This window comes from Cryptotermes secundus, unplaced genomic scaffold, assembly GCF_002891405.2.
Source record: "Cryptotermes secundus unplaced genomic scaffold, Csec_1.0 scaffold472, whole genome shotgun sequence".
NCBI classification, from domain to species: Eukaryota; Metazoa; Arthropoda; class Insecta; order Blattodea; family Kalotermitidae; genus Cryptotermes; species Cryptotermes secundus.
Genome location: NW_019721011.1, coordinates 92,433 through 102,437, shown reverse-complemented (window position 1 = coordinate 102,437; position 10,005 = coordinate 92,433). Strand labels below are relative to the sequence as shown.

Sequence of the window (10,005 nt, the reverse complement as noted above, 5' to 3'; positions counted from 1 at the left end):
CCCGCCGCGTCACTGCTGGTGTGGGGGGGGGGCTCGGCTTTGCGCAACATGTCACAATATATTGAGGTAAGAATATAACAGATATTTAAGGCTGTAGTTATTTCTAGACGGTTTAGAAAAGTCAAAGTGTTGCAGTTATTTGTAGTTACGAATAGAAGATGTCCAGAACATTCGATGCTTGCTATAAACCCAGTGTCTAGTCAGTAACACGTGAAGATATTCACATTAACCTTAAAGAAACGGGGTGTGAGGATGTGGACTGAGTTCAGATGGATCAAGTTGGCTATAAGTAGCGCGCTCCTGTACACAATCTCATACGTGCACGTTATTGTTTTATGTGGCTTGTTTAACAACGCCATCAGGATTTCAGACTACAGGGTCGAACGATGGAATGGCTAATGAATAATTAATTGGAAAGGATTAGGAAGGAAGCAGACTTTCCTCTGATCGAGGTACTATCATGGAATTTACCTGTAAGGACTGAGAAAATATATGAAATACAGTACTTAAGTCTGGACAGCTGGTGTTCTGGTTGAGATTCGAACCAAAGGCCTCCAGCATACAGGTGTAGAGCGATGGGGCTGCACGAGACTGCTCCATCTGTTCTTATTTCATTCTTAGTTATGATCCACGCATTGCTTTCATAATATTATTTCGGTTTCGATATATTATTGCTTGCCCGTTTTACCTGGGTTACAGTGCGACTTCCGTTTCTTGCTTAACTGTACTTTCGGACTGACTCTTAAAGCTCTCTTAAGTGTTTTAATGATGGCGTTTAGCATTCAGAAATTGTCAGCCTGATGTCAAGATGTCAAGATGGCGGAAAATGAAGTAATGCTGGGTGAGTGCTCATGGTTTAAATAACTGTCTGCGCTAGATAATAAGGGAACCTGTGTAAATTGTAGTTGTCTGCAAACTCAACTAAGTGAAGTGCTATAGGAACTAAAATCTTTAAAAACTGTAATTTTGTTATTACAAAAAGAGTATGGATTAAGTTATACCGATCTAGCGCAGTCTGAACAAGGTAAGACTGATTCTTGGCGTGCACAGTGTATGGTCCATGATAAAGGACATGATCAAGAGTATAATTACACTCAGAAATGGAAAAGTGCAAGACACATTAGGACAACCAGAAGGACAGAAATCCAGCGAGATAACCAGTCTATCATAACCGCTAACCGCTACAAAGTGCTGTCGAATCTCAAAGAGCTTGAATTCGAAAAGGTAACTCTTCAACAAACGCGTTGGAAGGTTAGAAGGAAAAAGGATAATCATCAAAATCCAAGAAATAAGATTTTAATTCATGGTGACAGTCATGTAAGAGAATGGCGGCTAAACTACGACATAACCTAGATGTGGAATACAGTGTTCCAGGAATAATGAAACCAGGTGCAGAGCTAGCAGCAATTTTAGCTACACGTGTGAATGATATTGAGGACTTCTCTAAAAAGGACTTGGTGATTGTGTGGGGTGGTACTAAGGATGTTAGCAGGAATGAGACTGATAAAGGACTGATCCAAATTAGGAACTTTGTAAACAAGAATACTCACACAAATGTTTTAGCTATGAACTTACTAAATAGATTGGACCTTGAAGTCAATTCCAGTGTTAATCATGAGATAAGAGTTTTTAATAAGAAATTATGCAAACGAAAGCTTTAATCATGTTCACACACTTGAATTGAATCTTGAAAGGGATCATTATACTAGACATGGTCTCCATTTGAATACAAATACAGATCTATTATTAAAAATATTTTTAACATAGATATGGTTACTCCATTAGCTATGAATTGGAAAGACATACATGAAGTGCCTTTAAGTAAAAACTCAGGAAAGATCCAAATGTGAACGGGTGTGAACCCAGAAATAGCAAATAAGCAAGTAGAGACCTCTACAAATGTTGTGGTTCTCAATATACCAACTAGGCATGATTTAATAAAAGAATCAATAGTAAATAAGGAAATAAGGAAAGCAAATATGGACATAAACAAGGTATGTAAAAGATTCAGAAATGTAAAAGTACTAGACATAAGCAACATAAGCAGAGCCTGTCATAAAAGGCATGGACAGCACCTAAACAAAATAGGCAAAGAGCATATATCTAAAAAAATAAGTAAAATAATAGGAAAAACAGAAAAAAATCACTTAAAAATAATAGCTTTAAGTGACTGAAACCAGGGAAACTAATAAAGGAGACTGGATCCATAAGGCTCCAGTCATTAGAAAGTATAGAAACCAACTCAAGACAGAAGCTCAAAATGATACATCAAAGTGCACAATATCTCAGTAATAAAACTGAACTAATCACAGCATTCCTTTAAAGTACCACCCCAGATATATTGGAAATTTCTGAACATGGTCTTAAAGATGATGAAATTACTCAATGTATATTAGGATATACTGTAGCCGCACACTTCATCAGAAAAGATCAAAAAGGGGGTGGGATAGCTATTTACAGTTCTAGGAACATACTACAACATAAACCTCTGAAATGGGTTACAGAAAAAAGTATAAAGAAAATTTTTGAGGTTACTGGTATAGAACTAACATGTGAAAAGAAAAAATAACAATCATTGCATTATATAGATTACCAAGTGGTGGAATAAACAAATTTTTTATCCATCTAATAGATATTCTGGAGAAACTAATGCATTAAGACCAATATATCATTTTAGGAGGAGATTTAAACATAAACATCCAATAAGGTGGAAGTAGTAACAAAAAATTATTAGATGTTACGAAAGCTTATAATCTGACTGTGACAATAAATACACCTACACCAGTAACTGAAAGTATGGCTCCAACTACGAGACCTACATGAAGACTAAATCATAACTAATATACCGGCTAAATACTATCGTACTGAAGTAATAAACAGATTATTTTCAGATAATTTTGCACAATGTATAACTTAAATATATCTGTACCACAACAAACAAGATGTTACAAAGAGGTCAGGAATATACTGGAAGCCAATATAATAGGTCTATGCTCGTCAATACAAACTGAAACTTGGATTGAAGTGTCTAGGGAAAATGAGGCAGAAAAAATGGGACTCTTTTTATAGCATTTTTAACTATTATTTTAATATAGCCTGTTCCAAACTGAGGAGAAATACCATAAGTACTTCAAAATCCCATGGATAAAAAAAGATGCTATAGTAGCAAGAACAAAACTAAAGGATTTGTACAACCTTCATATGCAAAGTAAGACACAGGAACATAGAGACATCTATAAAGCATATAAAAAGGAATATAATGTAATATTAAAAAATGCAAAAACAAACTATGTTCAGATCAAATAACACTCCAAAAATTTTGTGGGAATTTTTTAATAGAGATAGAGGTCCACCAAAAAATACTCTCACTAGTAAAATACACTTACAAGATGGAAATGAAATAAGTCACAAGTCCGAGTAGAACATGTACCATATTTAACAAAACCTTCATAGAAACTGTAAGTGAACTTATACTTGACAAAAATTTATTACATCCACAAACTAGTAATAACAATATAAGCATAAAAGATTCACTTGTTCTATTAGAAATAACAGAGACTGAAATGATTAACGTAATTCAGGGCATGAAGAATAAAAAATCAGCAGGACTTGATGACATCTCGCTATATCTGCTAAAAAAAGTACACCTTACATAATAAAGTCACTCTTAGAATTGGTCAATGCATCAGTCAGAGAAGGCATCTTCCCTTCTAAACTAAAAAAAATCAGTAGTCAAACCAATCTACAAAAACGGGATAAAAGAAGATGCAAATAACTATTGTCCAATTACTTTTGTACCTGCCCTATCAAAAGTTCTGGAAACAGTAATAGCTAACCAAATACTAGCATTATTAGAAAAAGACAATATACTTAATAAATCTCAGTTTGGATTTAGGAAAAATAAATCTACTAACGATGCAATTGCCACAATTATTGAAAACATAATAGAAAGTTTGAATGATAAAATAAAATGCAACTGTGTACTATTAGACTTATCAAAAGCCTTTGACTGTTTTCAACATAACATTCTCATGGATAAATGATACAAATATGGAGTCCGTGGTATACCACATAAGCTAATCAAATCCTATCTCAGAAACAGAACTCAACATGTAAAAGTAACACACACAGAAAGCAGTTGTATGAAAGAATATTTGTCAAGTAGCCTCCCAGTGAGATACGGAGTCCCCCAGGGATCGGTCCTTGGCCCATTACTCTTCATCTTGTATATAAACGATATCCCACATCTAACACAAGGCAGATCAATAATGTATGCTGATGACACATCAATACAGAATGCAGGACAAGATATGAATGAGCTCCAGAACATGACTTCAAATAATATAGGACTGGTAAAGACAATTGAGACAAATAATTTATTTATAAATCCATCTAAAACTCACTATATTCTGTTCCAGACAAAATAATGCAGGCAGGAAAGTAATCAAGAAATCCTAATAAAGAACAGGGAAATATCAAATGTAAAAAGCACAAATTTCCTGAGGGTAGTAATAGATAGTACCTTGAGCTGGGAATTACATATTGAAAAAACCTGCGGTAGAATTAGCCGTAAACTGTTAATAATTAACAGGCTATCTAAAATACTCGATTTAAATGAAAGAAGAATGTTGTATTACGGTTTGATCTATCCTCATCTATCTTATGGAATAATTATATAATATAATAATATTAAATTTGAAGTGCAGAATATGTGTATAAAAGTGCTCTCAGTATAAAGGTATGTAGATGGTGCTGTCTAGTCTTTACTTCATGCCCTTGGCTAATTTAATTTTTACTGTTATGGGAGATGGTAGAAGATGCTGAGAAATTGGGCGTAAAGTGGTTATCACCAGGTATTCAACAAGTATCATGAACCTATTTGTGATGTCTTTGTGGAAGGAAGCATAAAATATGTGGAAAGAGGGAGAGGAATTAATACAACTTTGCTTTTGACCTTTTTTGTTGTTTGTACAGTACTAGTATTCCAGCTTGCACACCATGCATTGTGTGACCACTATCATGTATTATTTCATAAAAACATCTTGAAATATCTTTACACAAAATTTCCTATTTTGATGTTCACGCTGTCATGGTGTGTAGCTGCTTTGTGTCGTTTTAGTGTTTTCAACACATGCATAGCTGCAGAATGGATACTGGAACAAGTTGTACATTTTTAAGTTTATCATAAATTCATGCAACATATTTAAATGTTCTTTTTATTACTCAGAAATCTATGTGTTATTCATACAATGTACATATACACAGATACACAATCCTGTTAATAAGAGCTTGAGCTTCAAAATACTGTTTTATTTTATCTAGAAACCAATATGTCCTAGCACAATCTATAAAATATAATTGAGACCAAAGTCCATATTGGTGAATTGCCCTTCCCATCGTAAGGTTAAGTTTTCAATTCTCTCCCTTATATAATACCTGAATTTTTAAAATGTACGTCACCTTGAGGGGCTATGCTACAAGCCAGAAGGTCGTGGGTTCAAGTCCCGATGAGGTAATTGAATCTTTTTCAATTGGCCTAATCCTTCTAGCCACACTATGGCCCTGGGGTCGACTCAGCCTCTAACAGAAATGAGTACCAGGAATTAATTAAATACTTTTCCTGGGGAGTAAAGCGCAGCTTGTGCATAAGGCTGACAACCTTACTGCCATCTTTGAGCCGATTGTCTAGATAATGTGGGACTCTCAATGTCTTACAACCCTATGGGCCTTAACGGCCTGGTACAGGGATATCTTTACTTTTACTTTTTTTTTTTTACAGCTTCCTGGATTCTGAAGTTGGTAAGCCAGTTTAAAAGAAGTGATTATTTTGCATCTGTAACTTAATGTGTAAACTAGGTTACTAATAATTGTAATGTGTGGTTTAGTAAATACTGGCATTACCATCACTTGCTCATAATAACAGTGAATATCTCCCCTATTTGCTAAAAGTAAGGGAAGTACAGTGTTATCTTCCAATCCATTATGGTTCACATGTTTGCCCTGTTAGCTAAACCCATTTCTGAGATAGTTTAGTTTTGCAGCCATGCAAGTATTACATTAGCTTTTATCATGTACTATTTCTTGTATCTGGCTTCCTGTTTGCATTGAAGGTTTCACAGCAGGCTAATGTGAGGTCTTTCACAGCACAATCATGTTTTTAATATGTTTCTTGTTTGAGAATGAGATATAGTGTTTAGCAAAGAATATGCCATATACAGGCATAATACGTGCAAGCTAAGCTAAAGCACAGCTTTTCCAGTACATAGTCACTGCATTATTTTCTTCCTACCCCGCTGAGCCAGCAACAGAGAGATATGAGTGGATTTCCTTTGTCTAGGATAAGTCTATACTTCAGTATCAGTTATTTCTTATGACTTGTGTGAAGCATAACTCCATTAGGAAGAGAGAGAGGGATGTTACATGAAAGATTCCTGGGGCTCAAGTCCACTGCAGAAGCACTTCATGATCTTGCCAATAAAGTACAAACTGGCATGTTAATAAACAGGAACCAAAACATCAACACTATTAAAATGAAGCTGGATCAAGCCAGAGCTCTGCTTGAATGTTCACATTGCAAGTCTCTTAATAACACTGCACGAGAAACTATGGCCTTAGAAAATGACAGCTGTGTATTCTGCAGCTGTTATCATCAGTTCGTGACAGAGGACTTGGTCCCTAATTGATATCCTTTGATGATGCTTGGACTAATTTGGACACATGAACACACAAATTCCATTCCATGGTGCAAACCTCTGGTGACTGATCCATCTTGAGTAGAAGTAGGTTAACTGGCTGTATTATACAGTAACAATTCTGATAGGCCTTGAACAGAATGTAAGTCATGGTTATGATCACTTTGATCTCCCAGTGTTAGTATAGTTTCTTTTTGTGAAGATACTAAAAAAAAAGAGTATCAAATTGATCCACATATGGAGGAATTCATGGAAAGCATATGGCTTGTTTCAAGTGTTCCACTTATCCACACAACTACAGCATGTGAGTCACAGCTGGCACTGAGAATGTATCAGCCAACTCAGTGGTGGAACATTCTCATATCTCCTACAACATAGGTACATACACTGTCATTATGACCACAGCTGACCAGACAGGAAATGTGGCATCAACATAGTATTTGAGCATAGCATAATGGCTGTGCATCAGGTCATCTTGCAAATAACCTCTGTCAAAGATACCTGAAGGACTGCAATTCACCTTAGCAAAGCCATATTCTGATAACATATTTATGCAAGGAATGTAATAAATTCACACTAATCAAAAACAAGTCTCAGAACTGGTACACCTTTGCAACATGGTGCTACACTATAGTTCAATGTAAAATGTAACTGGGAATGCATGTAACCATACAAGCATAATTAACACATTTTTGTGTGTGTCTAAGTTCTTGAATAAATGCATAAGGAGTAGGCAAAGAGTAGGTTGCACTGCAACCTTCAATGATGTATTTTTTTCTAAGTTCTTAATTACAGCATTTTTAAAGTTCTGGAGTATGACATCATGTGATCTGGTAAACAGTTACCTTTTCTGGTGTCAACCTAGCAGCCTACATATCATCACATCTTAGAAGACAGTAATCTTCAAATTCATAACTGAGAAATTTGAATCTTGTACTAGGAAGTTGTTTCCTAAAATTTTACAACTGCTTTATGTTTCATAAAATTCTTTTCTGGAGAATGACATGCTTCCTTCAGTTTGCTCCTTTGCNTTTCCCATTTTTTCCCCTTTTTTACCTCCATTTTACTTACCTGAGGACGGTAGCAGATCCAGCTTCCGAAACGTCGTGGTTCAACTGACTGGGACGATGGATATAGTCCAGAATTTTAGTTTTAATTTCCTTCAGTTCCTCTTCTAGAATATCTAAAGAGTTATTATCAAGTGTTCCTAAAGTTACTGTTTGTTGTTCTTTTTCTTTAATGAGATGAGGACAGTCCCTTTTTAGATGGGTAACATCCCCACAAACTTTGCAAGCTCCACCTTTGGGATACAGGCCACGTGGATTATCAGGGCATTGCCGGGCAATATGACCTTGCTCCTTACACACAAAGCATTCAGCGAATCGAAAGTCCTGACTACGAATGACCTGGCATTGGAAGTGAGTATGCTCTGTTGATCCACATTTGAAACAGATCCCCGTTCCTGATTCACTTGAGCTACCAAGTTCTGGACACTGACAATATGTGACCAGAATTTTGACAATGAAAACAAACTTTCTTTCTCTCTCTGGCCAGTGCCTTTTCTGCTTTATGGCGCTCCCGCTTCATGATGGCAACAACTTCTGTTTTTGGGATTCCCTCCCCTAGTAACTTTTGATGTAACTCTTCAAAATATTCTGCATCTTTTTTCTTAACTGGGAATCCATCAAATTTCATAACCTTCATTTCTTTACCATTTATAAACATCTGGACAAAGGTGTTCTTGACTTCCTCAGTTTTTTAGATTTGCTTCCAGTTCTTCCACAGTCAAATTTCATCTTAGGATTTTCATTCTGATTGTGTTGAAATATGTCTATCCTATTAGCATTTTTTCTTTCAGTTCCCTGAAGTGGTGACTCTGCATGAGGTTGTTTAATTTTTTGTTTGTTCTCCTATTTTATCTTCTGTGATATGAGCTTCATACTCTTCATGATTTCACATTTTTCATTTAAATCTTCAATTTTCGGGTCCTTAATACTTTTCTCATTGACTAAAGTTGTTACTGAACCCTGTCTTTTCTTCTTTCCTCTCATTTTTGGTTTTCTTGTTTGAATATGACTTCCTGATTTTTCAATCACATTTTCATTATAAGAAGTATGTACTTCATCAAATATTTTCTTCATTTTTTTGGAATACACTTTAACAGCTTCTTTCTTTTGAACTCTGGCATTTTTATTTGCAACTGTGTGTAATTTACTGGTTTTTCTGGAATCATGTTTATCTAGTTCAGAAATGCCTCTATCAGGCATTACAGAAACAAATTTCTTGTGCTTCTTTTTCTTCATATCACTACTATCATGATCAAATTTGTTTCCAGGTTCTTCAAACATAGTCCATTTACAATTTTCAGTATCATTAACATCAAATGTCTTATACCCAGTGGCGGCTCGTAGCTAAAATTAGTGGGGGTGCTGCTCCAGAAGCACACAGTTCCAAACAAAGATTTGGCTACTGACATTAAGCTTAAGGATTATATATTGTATTGTACAAGTATGAAGAAAAAATTAAAGAAAAAAGGACTCATTATATAAATGTTATCGATAATATCATGTGGAAATTGGGGTGCTGCAGTTCCGCACTGCCTATATGCGGGCCGCCCCTGCTTATACCTCTTCATTTCCTTTGCTGTTTCACTTTTGGTTGTCTTGTGTACCTTCTGTTTCTCTTCTACTAGTTGCTGCCTCATTTGATTCCATGATGTAGCCTCCTCAGGAGTCCTTTCATTAGAGGACTTGGATCCTTGAGATCTTGCAAAATCAGTCATTAAAACTTTTAACAGTTATCTTCCAGTTCTGAAATGATAAGCATAGTTCTTAAAAAATAAGCATTAAAACATACATACATGATTGTATCTCAACATCTGGATGTCAATAAAATGGAAACTTCTGCATATCTTAAAATGTCTCACTGAACCAGGCTAGGTCTCTAACACAACAGTATCTTGGCTAGGAGGGCCCAACTACTAAAGGGTCACTGCCAACCTGCAAATCTATATAAATAAAAATGTGTGCCATCTTATAAAAATCACGAACTATAAACCAATTTGAAGAAAGCAGTCTTCTGTGCTTTGGCACCGTGTATATGTGGTGTTAACCGACGTTTCGGAGGAACGTATCGCCTCCATCACCCTGAAGATGGAGGCGATACGTTCCTCAGAAACGTCGGTTAACACCACTTATACACGGTGCCAAATCCCAGAAGACTGCTTTCTTCATCCTGTACTTTGGTCTATCGTAATATATATTTCATTAAAGCCTACACATACGGAACGAGATCTGATGATGTCATATAGGTC

The 10,005-nt window shown here is 35.8% G+C and overlaps 1 protein-coding gene across 1 annotated transcript in view; it reads left to right on the top strand.

The window, feature by feature from the left end:
* LOC111875230 (alpha-tubulin N-acetyltransferase) overlaps nucleotides 1-9,506 on the top strand; it is a 27,647-nt gene extending 18,141 nt beyond the window's left edge. Inside the window, exon 7 of the mRNA XM_023871287.2 lies at nucleotides 9,456-9,506. Within this exon, the coding sequence (XP_023727055.2) occupies nucleotides 9,456-9,506 (51 nt within the window). The remainder of the gene's footprint in view (nucleotides 1-9,455) is intronic.
* The last annotated feature ends 499 nt before the right edge of the window (nucleotides 9,507-10,005 follow it).